The sequence below is a fragment of the Zea mays genome, chromosome 3, assembly GCF_902167145.1.
Source record: "Zea mays cultivar B73 chromosome 3, Zm-B73-REFERENCE-NAM-5.0, whole genome shotgun sequence".
NCBI classification, from domain to species: Eukaryota; Viridiplantae; Streptophyta; class Magnoliopsida; order Poales; family Poaceae; genus Zea; species Zea mays.
Window position 1 is genome coordinate 233056453 of NC_050098.1, and position 16877 is coordinate 233073329.

Below are 16877 nucleotides of genomic sequence, written 5' to 3' on the forward strand. Positions count from 1 at the left end.
AAGACAAGATCGAGGTAATGAGATGGATGAAAAAAATTAAATTTCCCGATGGTTATGCTGCGGGCTTGAAAAGAGTTGTGAATTTGAAAAGAGATGTGGATATTGTATGAATTTCCTGATATTTTTTGCATTTTTTTCAATTTTTTTTGCTCTAAAATTGTTAATTTTCGGCGGCCTCCTAGGGAGGCCGCCGAAAATAGTGTCACTATTTTCGGTATCTGCTAATTTTCGGCGGCTGTCAAAGGGCCGCCGAAAATAACAGTTAATTTTCGGCTAATTTTTTCTGACGGCCAGGAACCGCCGAAAATAAGCTTAGGGCCGCCGAAAATAACTTATTTTCGGCGGCAAAGGCCTTAATTTTCGGCGGCCCTAGGCTTATTTTCGGCGGTTCCTGATCGCCGAAAATCACTGTAACTCTTGTAGTGGAGCCAAAGGAGTACACCACTAGACTCACTCCCGTACCATAAACAAATATATAATCATGCTCACACGCAGTACACCACTAGACTCACTCCCGTACCATAAACAAATATATAATCATGCTCACACGCACTCGGAGTAGAGTTGCTAATGCCGCACATGTTACAATCTTTGCATATTTCCAAGCCAGCAATACGATGCATGTCTTTATGTAATCTAGCTTCTAGTTCTACTGGATATATATGGCTGGCAGCCCAACTTAAGTGCCATGACCTCCCTTAGCTTGTTCACATATCTATGTATCTATATCTTAATACATGTATGTTGGAATGTACTAATATAAAACTTAAAATAAGTTACTCGCTCCCCGTCCCAAAATATAGTTTTTTAGTCTTTTTTTTCGTCCACATTTCTTAGAACGATAATAAATATAGGCATACATATAAACTATATTTGTAGGTTAATTAATGAATGCAATTATTAATCTAAAACGAATTATATTTTAGGATGGAGGGAGAATATCTTACGTCGCACTAAATTTATAGAAAATGATAAATTTTGTTATGATATATATAATAAAATGTATTTCAGAAATGTGTTCAGTGGTCTCAATTAGATCTCATAAATATTGGTAGAGGCTGTGATAAAAAAATTGAGAATGTTTGGAGAAAGTTGTGAGACAATATGTGTAGAAACCTAAGAGAACTACACATGAAATCATGGAGTTTCAATGTGGCTCTCTTAGGTTTGTACACATAGTGCGTCACAGCTTTCTCGAAACTTTTTTAAATTTTTATCACAACCTCTACATATGATATCATGACACGTGGACAGGTTTCATGATTTTCTGACTTTGTTTGTGTTTTATACAATTTTTAAACATCTGGATGGCAAGTTCACGGCCATATTGAGTGAGCATGGTGCTCGAAGTTTCCGGTCCGCTCCTGAAATCGGTCGTAACTTGTGCTAAGTAGCATGGATATCATTTTTGCATGCACGGTTTTCAAGTTTCGAGTGACCTGCAGTTCAAATCTGAATTTTCCGAAGAAATTCAAATAAACGAACTAAATCTACTAGATATTGCAAACACTGTTATATTTGTCCCAAAATGGTACATGTAGGTCTACATAGTGTAATAACATACCACAAAAAGTTTGGTAAGGGAAAAGAAAAAATATAAATATTGTTTGCCGAGTGTCTAAAGTGGACACTCGGCAAAGACCTTGTTTGCCGAGTGTCTAACGTGGAGCACTCGGCAAAGATTATAAATATATACTTTGTCGAGTGCCTGTCCGCTGGCACTCGGCAAAGAATATTTTTAAATTTTAAAAAATCTTTATCGAGTGCCCGCGATCTGGCACTCGGCAAAGCTTAAAACATAACGTATACCGAGACCCTTCTCTTCTCCTTCTCACTCTCACTCTCACTAACTCCCTCGCCGCCGCTGCCGCTCCCCGCCGTCGCGCTTGGCCCCTCCCCGCCGCGCGCCACCATGCCGCCGCTCCCCGCCATCGCGCACGGCACCGCCCCGCCGCGCGCCACCACGCCCGCCGCCGCGCGCCACCACCGCCGCCGGAGGCCGCCTCCTCGCGCGCCGCCACCGCCGCCCGGCCACGCCACACGTACCATCGTCACCCCCACGTGAGGTATAAACTTTTTATACGTCAATTTTTATTTATTATTGATTAGATGATAGAATGTATAAATCATGTAAATTGGTGAATGATAGGATATATAAATCATGTAAGTTAGGCTATAGTCTCGTTGAAAATTTGTGAATGAAATATGTAAATCGTGCCGTTAAATTATGCGTAGTATAGTCTCATGGATTGAATATATATGTGTGTGTGATTGCCGGCCATCATGCCGTTGAATTATGCGTGTATGTCAGCCATCGTGCTGATAGTTTTATTTGCAGGATTTCGAAACCTCCTCGTGCAGGGGAGGTGCTGCCGAAATTTTCTGTTGCTAGGCTTCTGTTAGAGGATGGAGGACCGTGAGTGGATGTACACGGGCCGTAGAGGAAGGAACGATGTCACCACTGAATGGATTAGAAAGACCGATGATTTCGTGGAACGGGCATATGGCGAAGCTGCTAAAGGAGCGAGTCTAGTCCCATGCCCTTGCAGCAAATGTGCCAACCGGAAAAGAAAACCAAAGAAGGCCATGGTAGAACATATTTGGAAGAATGGATTTACGCCGGGCTATACTCGGTGGATATTTCATGGTGAAGCGCATCGTACGAGAGAGGAGGTGCTGAGACAACGTGTCGAGGATTATGACGCGGATGCGGGGGTAGCGGATATGTTGAACGACTATCAGGAGGCACAGTACACGGAAGGATGTATGGATGACGAGCCAGAGCCGACTGCAAAGGCATTCTACGACATGTTCGACGCGGCACAGAAGCCCCTTCACGGCTAGACAAAGGTTTCTCAATTGGATGCCATTGGGCGTGTAATGGCGTTCAAGTCGCAGTACAGCATGAGTAGAGACGCATTCGATGGCTTGTTGATGGTTATTGGGAGCCTGCTTCCGGATGATCACGTTCTGCCAAAGAGCATGTACGAGGCACAGAAACTTCTTCGTGCACTCAAGATGACGTATGAGCAGATTCATGCTTGTCCGAAGGGCTGCGTGCTATTTAGGAAAGAATACGCGGAGGCAAAGTACTGTCCCAAGTGTACATCGTCTAGGTTCATGGAGGTAGACTCTAGTGATGGACAGAAGAGGCAGCTCGACATCCCCTTGACAGTCCTACGGCACCTTCCGTTCATACCGAGGATCCAGCGTCTGTACATCACAGAGGAATCCGCGAAATAGATGACATGGCACAAAAATGGAAAACGATACAATCCTGACAAGATGGTGCACGCATCCGATGGTGAAGCATGGAAACACTTTGATGCCATTCACCGTGAGAAAGCCGAAGAGGCTCGTAATGTACGTGTTGCGTTGGCCACAGATGGGTTCAATCCCTATGGAATGAGCGCTGCCCCGTACACATGTTGGCCCGTGTTTGTTATCCCAATCAATCTCCCCCCTGGTGTGTGCTTTCAAAGGCATAATATATTCGTGTTGTTGATAATTCCCGGACACCCGGGGAATAAAATGGGCGTGTACATGGAGCCTTTGATCGATGAGTTGGTACGTGCCTGGGAGGAAGGGGTATGGATGTATGACCGAGCTACGAAGACAAACTTCAGAATGCATGTTTGGTACCAATACTCCATGCATGACTTACCGGCGTATGGGCTATTCTGCGCCTGGTGTGTTCACGGTAAGTTCCCATGCCCAGTTTGCAAGGAAGCTCTCAAGTTCATTTGGTTGAAAAAGGGTGGCAAATATTCGTCCTTCGATAAACATCGACAATTTCTCCCTGCTGACCATCCATTCCGCCTAGACATCAAGAAATTTACGAAAGGTGTCGTAGTGACAGACCGCCCACCTACAATGATGACTGGTGCCGAAATTCGTCAGCAGATAGATGGGCTCGTGGCCAATACAGAAGGTGGTTTTGTGGGATATGGTGAGCAGCATATGTGGACACATAAGTCTGGCTTGACTCGGCTCCCCTATTATGACGACCTGCTCCTTCCACACAACATTGACGTGATGCACACTGAAAAGAATGTTGCCGAGGCACTGTGGACAACAATTATGGATATTCCTAATAAGTCAAAGGATAACGTGAAGGCAAGAGTGGATCTGGCAGCGTTATGTGATAGACCAAACCTAGAGATGAAGCCGCCAAGTGGCGGAAAGACGTGGAAAAGGCCTAAGGCCGATTTCGTCCTAAGCAGGGCGCAGAGGAAGGAAGTACTTCAGTGGATCAAGATGTTGATGTTCCCTGATGGGTATGCAGCTAACCTGAGTAGGGGGGTTAACTTATCTACTATGCGAGTCTTAGGGATGAAGAGTCATGACTTCCACATATGGATTGAACAGATTCTTCCTGCGATGGTTCGAGGCTATGTCCCTGAGCATGTCTAGCTAGCGCTTTCAAAGTTGAGCTATTTCTTCCGTCAACTTTGTGCAAAAGAGTTATCTCAGACCGTGGTTGCAGACTTGGAAAGATTGGCACCTGTGTTACTGTGTAAGCTTGAGAAGATATTTGCACCCGGCTTCTTCAATCCAATTCAGTATTTGATTTTTCATCTCCCCTATGAGGCACGAATGGGGGGGCGTGCAGGGACGTTGGTGCTATCCAATCGAGAGATGTCTAAAGACTATTCGAAAGAAATGTAGAAATAAATGCAAAATTGAGGCTTCCATTGCAGAGGCATACATTCTAGAGGAGGTCTCAAACTTCACAACAACTTATTATGGTGACAAACTGCCGAGCGTGCATAATCCACCCCCTCATTACAATGATGGCGACAATGAATCGAACCTTAGCATATTTCGAGGCCAACTCGGAAGCGCAAGTAGCTCGACCACAAGACCCTGACACATGAAGAGTGGCGGCATATCATGCTATATGTATTGACCAACCTTAAAGAGGTGACGCCATACATGGAACAATTCCTTCATGAATTCTGGCATCGATCAAGGGACCCCACTCCACAGGAATATGACACTCTTCTTAGAAAGGGTGCAAGAAATGGGTTGCCCGATTTCATTTCCTGGTTCAAACGTAAGGTACGTGCTTAGTTTGTAAAAGACATACGTCTTTGAACTCAATTTAGGGTCTTTTAACTTGCGAATACTTGCAGGACCAAAGAGATCCGTCTATGAGTGCCGAGTTGAGACAAGTAGCCAACGAGTTTGCTTATAGGGTCAAGAAATATTCTGGGTATGACGTCAATGGATACCGTTTTCGCACAACAAACTACGATAAAAGTCGGCCCAATCGGAAAACAACGTGTTCTGGAGTCTTTACGCCCGACCTTGACAATGTCCATTATTTTGGACGAATCAAAGAAATATATGAGCTCAATTTTTATGGTTCCAAACCTCTTACTCCAGTGATATTCAAATGTCATTGGTTTGACCCTCAAGTGACGAGACCGACACATTCTAATCTTGGGATAGTCGAAATTTGACAAGATTCTACCTTACCAGGAGACGATGTCTATATCGTGGCCCAACAGGCCACACAAGTGTATTATATCCCATATGCGTGCCAAAAGAAAGAACATCTTAAGGGTTGGGATGTTGTGTATAAGGTATCACCGCACGGGAGGTTACATGTTCCTAACGATGAAGATTACAACTTAGACCCGGACACATATGATGGAGAGTTCTTCCAAGAAGATGGGCTAGAAGGGCGATTTGAGATAGACTTAACCAAAGCTATCGGAATGGACGTAGATATTGAAATGGTTGTTGATGAGGAGGAGGATGAGGTGCAAAATGATAATGACTTAGTAATCCTTGAAGGCAATGACATTAATGACGAACTTGCGTCTTCCGATGGTGTTGAGATTGAAATGGGTGATAGTGATGATGAGAGTTATGATCCGGCTAACCCCGACACATATGAAGATTATTTTTAATCGATGTAATGCTATATGACTATTTATTTCACACCTGTTTTTAAATACATCTTTTTATATGTGCTTATTTGTTTACTCTTAATTGCAGGTTTTTGGACAAATATGGTCGGCGGTAATTGGCTAAGGAGGAGGAGGGGGAGGAGTAGGACGGCGGATGAGGCAGAGCAGGCGGCGCAGCAGGACGACCTTGTCCAGCAGCAGGCGGTGCCTCAGGACGACTTAGACCAGCAGCAGGACGACGACGACCAGCACCAGGATGCCTCAGGTTCTGGCGGCTCAAGTTCGAGGAGCATCTACCTACGAGGCCCCGCGAGTCTCCCTCAGCATCCCATACTTCGGGACAGGCGACCGCTGATTCGGCCGGATGGGGAGAGGTATGTAACTTTATGTTCTTCATTCTTGTTCATATTATGTGTTCAAAATCATAATATAAACTAATACTTTTTATTTATCACTTGGACAGGTCTTGGACGGTTGTGGATTATGCTGGGGGTCATCGTCGCCCCCCCAATGGCATCCTCGGCCTGCTATGCAGGGAACACTTCCCTAGACTGGTGGAGTACGCCGGAGTGACGGGCCCAGCCTTCACCTTCGACCACTACGCCGTCGCCCCCGATGTAGTAGACCGGGAGGGCCGGGAATTCAATAACAAGGCGGAGCGGGTGAAGTAAGAGCTGTGGGTTAGTCTTAGTATAATGTAAAATATGTCGCATTCGTTGCAAATTCTTGAAATAATGTATGGATACATCGTTTTTGTATGCAGGATTTCTTCAGATGCGAGGCTAGATACGAGGCTAGGGCGGATGTGGTGGCCACCACGAGCTGTAAGAAGCTCGTCGTGGACATGCACTATGAGGCCCGAATCCAGGCCATCGTCACCTACCACGGCTCCGTCCTTGGGGAGAGGGTGACCAAAACTCAAGCCCGAACCATGTCGTTGACCAGGGACTAGTACCTGCAGGTAAAGTCATGCATGTTTGGTACCAGTACTCCATGCATGAATTTTATTTTATCTTCTGATATGCACTTTACGTGTTTACTTTGTAGATGATTCCACATTGGTGCGCCGCACATCCTCTGTGCTGGGAGCAGATGGTGGATAGGTGGTGTTCGGCTGAGTGGGACCAGGCGCACAACGCTAGCCGGGAACGGCGTATGATGATGCAAGGTCCCTCCCACCACCAAGGCAGCCGGAGCCTAGGGCAATATGCCGAAGCATGGGTACGCCCTCTTTTTTATTTAGGTATATAGCATTGGATTAGATATTGTTTCTAACTATCTCGTTGGTTTTCTTGCAGTCGGCGTCACATGGTGGCTGGCCTTGCTCCACCTTCTCGGCCTATGCTATGGCCCATAAGGGCAAGGCGACGTCAGACGTCACCTACAACCCGGATGACGGGCCCAAGGCCTACACCAACCCCGCCGTCTACAGCCACCTTCATGACTACACCGCCATGGCGCAGGAGGTCCATGGCCCAGATTATGATCCGAGCACCGAGCCGATCGACCCTGATGTGCTCATGAGGGTCGGAGGAGGCAAGAGACATGAGCGGTACTGGATTGCCGACGGGGCAATCGACTCATCCTCCACTCCCACTCTGTCTCAGGTGCGGGCAAGGAGCACGGGCTCGAGTCCAGCCATACGACCTCGGCACGACAGCTCACAGCTTCGCATACAACAGCTCGAGGTTAGTGCTTCTGTAACTCATCATTCCTTGAGTTATATACCTTCTCTTTAAGTTACTATAACGTTGGCTTGTAATATTACAGACCCAACTAGAATAAGAGAGGAGGGAACGTCAAGAGATGGAGGCGAGGATAATGGCGGAGCGGGCGGCGACTGATCAGAGGATGGCAGATATGTTCCAGTACATGCAGAGCCTTAGCGCGTCACAGGGTTTCACTCCGCCACCTCCATTGTTCCCTGCAGTTGACCCTGCTCTATTCTAAACTCCTGTGAGTATCAAAATTGTAGTTACATGTTGGTAATGCATTTGGTATAACACATGCAATCTCTTCTATGTGCATGACCAATCTGGGGCAGCATCCAACAACCCTCATGAAGGGTTCAGCCCAACGCAGCACCAGACCAACCGCCCACCTCCATGAGTTTTATGTTTTAAGTGTTGAATACTTATTTCTGTGTGTTTAAAGACTTCAAAACTTGTGTTAGTCACTTATGTTTGTGTTGGATACTTATGTCAGAGCTTGAGACATATGAGACTTATGTTTGTGTTGGATACTTGTGTTGAACACTTATGTTTATGATGGATATTTATGTTTGTGATGGTATTTGTGATGTATATATGTGATATCTTTTGTTTGTGTGGATGGAATACAAAAAACAAATAAAAAAAGTGCATACTGGTCACTTTGCCGAGTGCAACACTCGGCAAAGAGGTTCTTTGCCGAGTGTCAAGACCATAGCACTCGGCAAAGAACCAAGACCTGGACACCGGTATAGGTTCTTTGCCGAGTGTAATGTCTCTGACACTCGGCAAAGACATTACACTCGGCAAAGAGGCACGCTTTGCCGAGTGCCATACATAGCACTTGATAAAGAACCTGACATGGGACCCTCCCTGGTGGGTTCTTTGCCGAGTGTTCCAGGTGGCACTTGACAAAGAAGTTACCTTTGTCGAGCGTTTGCCGGGCAGACACTCGACAAAGACGCCGTCTCCGTCACCCCGTCGACGTAACGGCTGCTTTTCTTTGCCGAGTGCCACATGGCACTCGGCAAACCTATTTGCCGAGTGCCCGAGAAAAAGTACTCGGCAAATAAAGCTTTGCCGATGCACTGTTTGCCGAGCCTTCTTTGCCGAGTGCGACACTCGGCAAAGCCTTTGCCGAGTGTTTTTAAAGCATTCGGCAAAGCACTCGTTTCCGGTAGTGAGGGGAAGTACTAGCGGTGGACATTCTACTTTTTCATAAAGTAGACGGACGCCATAGTTATCTAGCTCACATAAATCCTGAGCCTCACAATGTGCCAGCTGCTTTCACTGGATCCCTTTCTCTGCATCAGAGATCAGAATCGACGGAGAGTATCGAATCCATTGTTCGCAGATGTGCGCATCAGTCATCAAACCGCAGGCAACATGCTTGCGTATGGTCCCTACTTAGTGCCTATCATGCATGCATTTGCCTAACTTGTTAATCTTTGTTAGATGGTCGTCGTTTCGTACCTATCAAGCGGGACTAATGTATGCTGACGCAAAAGGAGGCCGCGCAGCGCATTATATAAAAACCCATGTCCCAGGAGTTAGGAGTAGCCCCAACAGACGACCACTGTATGCTTGTGGAAATGGGCAGCAGAGCAGCTTTCGTGGTCGCGTTTCTCCTGAGGGCTATATATGCAGGCACGCAGATACTCACCAAGGCTGCCTTCGATGAAGGCATGAACACGTCGGTCTTTGTTTTCTACAGGCATCTGACTGGTATCCTCTTCTTGGTGCCTATTGCTTTTGTGCTTGAGAGGTAAATCGATACGACTCTTGCTTGTTTACAACTACTACTACATAGCTGATGCTGCTCACACCATGACAGAATGAATTCAGGCTTCTTCTTTTTTCAGGAAAACTGCCCCTCCACTGTCATTCAGAGTCTCTCTGAAATTGTTTTTCCATGCACTATACGGGTAGGTGAAAGTAGTGGTTTTGATTTTATTTATGTTTCTCAACTATAGTTATTATACATACTTCCTCCGTATTAAAACAGTCGACGTTCTGTTTTTGATAATAAACTTATTTTGGAGATTCAAATTTTATTATTATTTTCTATAAATCTAATCAAATCTGAGAAACTTTGGCCGGTCATATTATATCGATGATTATTTTAGAACGGAGGGAGTATATGATATGCGCAGAATTTATCAAAAAAGTTTGCTATTTGAGCCCAGCAGTGAATTGTTCTGTTAGTAAATGGTAGTACTGTGTAGCGAGTTTTTTTTTTCGTTCAGTTTGTGTCCTTTGTTACGCTTGCATAGTCACTAATAATTGTGAATTTTTTTTTGTAATGAAAGGATTTAATTGATTCACAATTACTACATGATCGAGCTGGTACAATAAAAGTGAATTCACTTCCTGCTTCAACCTAAACACAAAGCTGAATATCTGGTTTTCTTCTTCTTCTTATTTTAGGATCTCTGGAGCAATAAACATATACGGCCTCGGTCTCAGCTATTCTTCAGCAACATCATCGTCTGCGATATTTAACCTCCTGCCAGCTGTGGCTTTCTTTCTGGCTGTTCTTTTGGGGTGAGCTAGCATCCCTCTTCATTTCCATGCTTCCGTTATTTCGTTGTAATAGCTAGGATTGGAATCCTGTGCTTTGCCTCAGGAGATGCCTGTTGGCACATGCCAAGATCTCGTAGGAGTTTTTGCTTCAGTCCCTTTTTGACAGTAGCTTTACAAATTTTTCGTAGGATGGAGACACTGAACTTGAAGCGGTTCCACGGGATCGCAAAGGCTGCAGGCGTGTTGTTCAGCACTGCTGGCGTGACTGTGCTGGCGTTCTACCAAGGCCCCGCATTCAGATCGTTCATCCACCACACCGCTTTCTCCCATCACAACGTCCACGCTGGGGTCGTTACCGCCGCTCATCCTAAAAGCGTCTGGATACTGGGGATTTTCCTGACGACCTTGTCGACTGCATCGTGGGCTCTCTGGACGGTTCTTCAGGTAAAAGAACGTGTGTGTCCCGGAGGCCGGAGCTTCATTCGGTTACACGGTCTTGATCGTAGCAGATGATCATGCATGGTGTTTACTTACTTAACCTACACACACAGCAACTGTTTGTCAGGGGCCAATGCTGGAAGCGTACCCATCCAAGCTGCTCAACACGACCCTCCAGATGATCTTCGCGACGGTCCAGTGCTTCTTCATCGCCCTAGCGGCCGAGAGGGACTTGTCGAGGTGGAAGCTGGCGCTGGACATACGCCTTTACGCTGTGATCTACTCTGTAAGTTATTAGTTCAGTGTGAATGATGCATGCTGGTGCGTCTCAGAGACTTGTGAACACATGCATGATACATACAGGGAATACTTGTCTCGGGAGTCGCTTACTACATGCAAGTATGGGTGATCGAGAAGAGCGGGCCTGTCTTCTTGGCCATGACGATGCCGATAACCTTGCTTGTCACCATCATTCTGTCCCTGTTTCTCGGAGAGCCGGTTACCCTGGGAAGGTACGGTGTGGTGTGTGCTTTGTTGTGTCTTCTGCTTCTCTACCAGCAGTTCCTTGTTAAACGACGGTGATATGGTCTGCAGTTTGCGACCCGGAACTCCTCATTTTAATTACCCCCCTGCAGCATCTTGGGTGGACTGATCATGGTCGGTGGTCTGTACAGTGTGCTCTGGGCCAAGAGGTCTGAGCAGGTGCATGCCAGCAAGCAGCAAATGGCGGCGCCTACTCCTCCTCCAGCAGAGGCGACACAAGTGTAGGCCGAGCTTAGCTTGTTTGTGGTTGCACACCCCCGTTGTTGATGCTGGTAGTTTGCACGTATTTTGCAGACACAAGTTTGTACGTATTTTGCAGTGACTGAGATCGAGAGAACTGTGAAGTTCTGATTTTAGATAATGGAAACCTGAATGAGCACATGCATCAGGCCCCTAAGGACTCCCCTAACAGCTGCTAAACCACGCCTAGCACTTGTCTTTTGATTACAGCTGACATTCTCCTCCTAATCCTAAGACTTGTGCAGTTGTGCTTCATGTTGACGACGCCAATTCGGTCACAAAGTTCTCTGAACTTCTCACGCCTAAGTGACTTCGTCGTCAGGATGTCAGCGAATTGTTAGAAATCTGCTCCCTTCGTCCACACACTCACTCACGTGTGTGGAATTTTTGCCTGTTCGTTTGGCTTTAATCTGTACCGGTTTCTACTGTTTCTATAATATTTTGTCTCTATAGGTTACAGTTGTATCTATATGCACTTTTGGATGAACTTTTGGAAGTGGTGGCGATGGAAGTCTTTGCAAACCATGGATGACGCTCAAATACAAGAATTGAGTATGGCTAGTATTAGTCATAGTCTTGTAATTTTGTTCCTTTGAGTTAGTATCACTATTTAGGCAACAGTTCTTAATTGTAATAATCGACTTGTATTGGCTGTACGCATTATCATGCTAAAGACGGAACTCTTGTTTCCATTATAAAAAAATGCACTTTTGGATGAACTTGAGAAGTGTAGTGGACGATCAAAACCGGTGTTTTTAGCTTCTTATTGCTTGTATAACCTCTCGCACTCACATGCTTTTTAATGAAATTTGGAATCCACTGCAAAAATCTGATAAATCTTGAAAATTTCAAATAGTATCTATTTAAGATATGTTTCTAGCATGATGATTGATCACTATTTGGGGTAGTTCACCTTGTTCACCTGTTACTGGCACTTAGTTGATTAATTTCCTGCTTACTATATGCTGTCACACCCGGTTTTAAAGAACAAAGCCGGGTGCATCTCATATATGCGCCAGAGAAGACAACACATATAATAACAGAGTGCATAGAGATAATGTCATAAATATCATAAATATACTTATTACATAACGGAAGTCTTACAAAAATAATTGCTAGAATAAAGCGAACTAGATATTATTCCCTGGCGCCACAAAGCTGACTGGGAGACGCCACCTAGATCAAGTCGAAAGCCTCGGTGCTAGGCGGCTCCTCTTCGACCACCTGTTCTTCTCCTGTGGGGGGTGCGAGACAGCAAGAGTGAGCTCACACATGTTCATCGCTCAACAAGTTGTGGGGAATAATGTGGCATGAACTCACCAAAGCTGGGAGTTCATGAAGTGTAAGGCTGATCAATGAAATAAAGGCTGAAGCTGAGCATTGCTTTTATAAGTTGGTCAAAATTTTATTAGCAGTTACTAAGTGTAAGTAAATACCGAACCTTAGAAATAATAAATAAAAGCAACAGTAAAATAATTCCAGATGCAATGAAATGACAAATTAAGTTTAAGTTCCATAAATTAATCATTTGAGTGTCCGAGCCGCTCATGACCGTGAGCACGACTAGTATACCAGTTTTACACTCTGCAGAGGTTGCGCATCTTTACCCACAAGTCGTGTTACCCATTTGCCACAGAGTTGATCAGACCCCATACACCTCTACCAAGGAAGTGAGGCAGGGTACCACTACGAGGTCTTTACAAAGTTTCACTAGCTTCAGAAAACCCGCTATAGTTTATAGGAAGCTCCAGTGCAGGAATCCCTCACATGACCGCCATCGCAGCAAAATCAACCCAAGGACCTCTCTACACTGACCACTCCCCTACTGCCCTTGCCCCTTTCGGGTAAGATAGTCATCCACTAGCTTTCCTAGTTAATCGGCCAACGGCATCCCATTAAACCCTTGTGGTAGCACTGTTTTCCCGGGTGGTTCTCCATGTTCCCATTAACATTATGATCTTATCATGAACAGAAAATAATGAACAGATAATAACAAGTGTAATCATGAGTAGTAAATATCTCTATACCCATGTAAGGAAAATGGACCCCGGGCCATTTGGCTAATTGAGTTTTGGTGTTTGATGAACAACACAATCCGTGAACTAATAAGTGTTCTAGTGTTTGTGTTTGTAGTTCACAGGATGCGAAGAGAATTGGACCAAGGCAATGAGGATGCACCACCTCAAAAGAAGACATAAAAAGATGCATAGGAGTCCAATACTCAAGAACAAAGAAGCCCGAAGAAATCAGCAAAGAAATCCAAGACAAGGGCTGTCAGCCAGCGCCAGGTGGCGCACCGGACATCGGTGTCCGGTGTGCACCGGACTGTCCGGTGAGGCACCGGACAGTCTGCGCAGAGAGGCCGCAGACAGGCGCTCTCTGGCTGTAGCACCGGTCTGTCCGGTGTGCACCGGACTGTCCGGTGTGCCAACGGGCAGAAAGGCAACGGTCGACTGCTACAGGCGCCAACGGTCGGCTGACGTGGCGTGCACCGGACATCCACTGTGCAGTGTCCGGTGGTGCACCGGACTGTCCGGTGCACCCGACGACAGAAAGCTGCTGCTTTCTGTCCAACGGCTAGTTGGGGGTGTGGAGGCTATAAATACCACCCCAACCGGCCATTCTCTAGTGTGAGAGCCCAAGCAACATTCCAATACACATAGTGCATATTTCCAAGTGCTCAAACACCCAAGTGCTTAATAGAATCACTCGGTGATTAGCGTAAGTGCTTTGCGAAGTGCTTAGGTTAGTTAGACCGCTTTAGCGCTTGCTCTAGGTGAATCCTAGTTAGTTGAGTGAGTTTAGATAAACCTCACAACCCCTCGGCTCTTGCGCGAGCCGTTGTAATTGTACCGAGTGGGGCAAGAGTCTTGCGAGACCGTGACAACCGCGTTTGTGTCACGGCCGCCACCGTGTACCGGAGGGAACGAGGCCCGCGGCGTTTCGGCCGGAAGCTCGATAGTGGAGACGGCGGGGAGCGTCCGAGAGGAGCCGGAAGCGGAGCACCACTTGCGCGTGGAGAAGGCCCGCGGCTCTCTACGGAGTTACTCGACCGTGGTGCTTGGCCCTCGCGTGGGCTTCCCTTTGCGTAGGGGCACCAACGAGGATTAGTCGGGACCTTGCGCGGTTCCGGATACCTCGGTAAAAATACCGGCGTCATCCACGAGAGTTTGCTTCTCTACTTAGCTCTTTACATTCCGCATTTATATTAAGCATTTAAGTTTCAATCTTGTTGTCATACTTATTTAGTGTAGATTGAAACTTAGCCTTTGCGGTAGAGATAGCAACACTTAGACAAAACCTAGTTTGCACATTCTAGTTTTGATTACTTGCATAGGTTTTGCTCTAGGGATTTAATTGTGGCCTAGTTTAGTAAAAGTTTTAGAAGTCCTAATTCACCCCCCGCCCCTCTTAGGCGTCACCCGTTTCCTACAATTGGTATCAAAGCCCGGTTTGGCTCATTTGAAACGCTTTAGCTTCACCGCTAAAAGAGCCGACGCTTTTTAGAGGAAGGGATGGATACCCATAGGCCACCACACTTTGATGGCACTAACTTCCCATATTATAGTGCTAGAATGGCTTGTTACCTAGAGGCCGTTGATCTAGGTGTTTGGAGAGTCACTCGTGACGGGATGAAACCTCTCAAGAATCCCGAGAAACCCACCACGAGTGAGGAAAAAGAAATCCATTTAAATGCTAGAGCCAAAAATTGCTTGTATGAATCTCTTAGCATGGATATTTTCAATCAAGTATTTACCCTGAAAACTGCTAATGAGATTTGGCTAAAATTGCATGAGCTCCATGACGGCACATCAAATGTCCGTGAGCAAAAACATTGCCTAGTCTTAAATGAGTATAATTCTTTTGCCATGAAAGATGATGAGCTTGTTAGAGACATGTATTCTCGTTTGAATCTAATAATCAATGAGCTCAACTCTATTGGCATTAATAAGCTAGGTGATGCGGACATTGTGAGGAAGATTATCTCCCTGCTACCACAACAAAGATACGGGAGCATCATCACCATCCTTCACAACATGGAGGACTTGAGCAACATGACCCCGACTATTGTGATTGGGAAAATCGCGGCCTTTGAGATGTCGCGAAAAATGAGTCGGGGAGAGGAGCCAACTTCCTCAAAGCCATATGCTTTTGCATGTGATGAAAGGAAGGGCAAAAAGAAGGCTCCCACTCCAAGTTCCTCAAGTGGAGAAGAGGAAGAAGAAGAAAGTGATGATGATGAAGATAATCAACCATGCACATCATCCTCCGAGGACGAAGAAACAATCCGACGCGTCGGAAAGGTAATGAGGATGATCCGCAAGATTAATCTAATGGGTGTGCCCCTGCAGGTCGAGGATCTTCTCTTTAACATTGACAGGAAAAAGCAAAGGAAGAGAGGATGCTTCGCATGTGGGGAGAAGGGCCACTTCAGGGACAACTGTCCAAATATGGCCAAACCCAAAAAGGAGAGGAGCAAAGGCAAGGCGCTCACAAGTGTTAGAACTTGGGATGACTCCTCAAGTGAAGATGAACCTCCAAGGACGCGCAGCCACCGGTCCTCGTCACGATCATCATGGTCATCACACAAATGCCTTATGGCAAGAGGTAACAGAAGCATTCCATCCTCTAGTGATGAAAGTAGTAGTGATGATGAAGGTGAGGGAAAGGCCTCTCTAGAAGAGCTTGCGGAAGCCGTAAATTTTTTCCAGGATGTTTGCACTAAGCAAAAAGCTCAACTTAAAACTTTGAAAAATAAGTTGGTTAGCTCTCAAAATGATTACAAAGGTTTGCTAGAAAAATTTGAAACTTTTGCAAACTTAAATAGTGAGCTATCAACTAAAATTGAGCTATTAGAGTCTAGTGCTCCATCCACTGCTACCGATGATAGCCTTATTAAAAAGAATGAAAAACTTAAGGCTAAGTTAGCTAGCTCCCAAGAAGCTATTGAAAATTTGCTAGAGAAAATGGAAATTCTTAGCATACACAACAATGAGCTAACTACTAAGCTAGAAAACATTGGTAGCACCCCAGCAGCATCTTTAGTTGAAATACCTGAAATAATTAAGAAAGATGCTTCTACTTCCTGCTTTGATTTAATTGATGATTCTAACCCCTGCAACCAAGTCGTTGTTGAGAATATTGTTGTAGAGACATGTTCGGATGAGGTTGCAAAGGAAAATGAACAATTAAAGCAAGAAGTGGCTCGTCTTGGCAAGGCTTTGTATGACAAGAAAGGCAAAGCCAAACAAATCCGACCTCCACAGGATAACACCACTGCGGGAGTGAACAAGCCTGTAGAGGGAGAAACTGTGATTTGTAGGCTATGTCACAAGGAAGGCCACAAGTCTTTCCAATGCAAGGCGATGACCGGGGATAAACAAAGGCAAAAGCTCAAGCAAAAGCCATCAAGCAAAATCTCCAACACCTACATCAAAAAGGTGAACAAAAAGGATGCTACACCATATTTGATCAAGAAGAAAAAGAACGGAAAGGTGATAGCAAT

At 45.6% G+C, this 16877-nt stretch overlaps 1 protein-coding gene across 4 annotated transcripts; it reads left to right on the plus strand.

Annotated features, from left to right (window-relative positions):
- Positions 1 to 9162: 9162 nt before the first annotated feature.
- LOC100278497 (uncharacterized) lies at positions 9163 to 12090 on the plus strand. Of its 4 annotated transcripts, XR_002267838.2 has the most exons (8): positions 9164 to 9392; positions 9490 to 9552; positions 10055 to 10171; positions 10339 to 10594; positions 10716 to 10874; positions 10952 to 11100; positions 11224 to 11745; positions 11825 to 12090. XR_002267838.2 is itself a non-coding variant. In XM_020549655.2 (7 exons), the coding sequence occupies exons 1-7, from the start codon at positions 9166 to 9168 to the stop codon at positions 11238 to 11240; spliced, it is 1029 nt and encodes a 342-aa protein (XP_020405244.1). In that variant the 5' UTR covers positions 9163 to 9165; the 3' UTR covers positions 11241 to 12090. The 4 variants fall into 4 exon arrangements, 3 of the variants coding, with proteins under 3 accessions (XP_020405244.1, XP_020405243.1, NP_001348267.1); XM_020549655.2 differs by having other exon boundaries at positions 9163 to 9392; positions 11183 to 12090; XM_020549654.2 differs by lacking the exon at positions 11224 to 11745 and having other exon boundaries at positions 9163 to 9392.
- The last annotated feature ends 4787 nt before the right edge of the window (positions 12091 to 16877 follow it).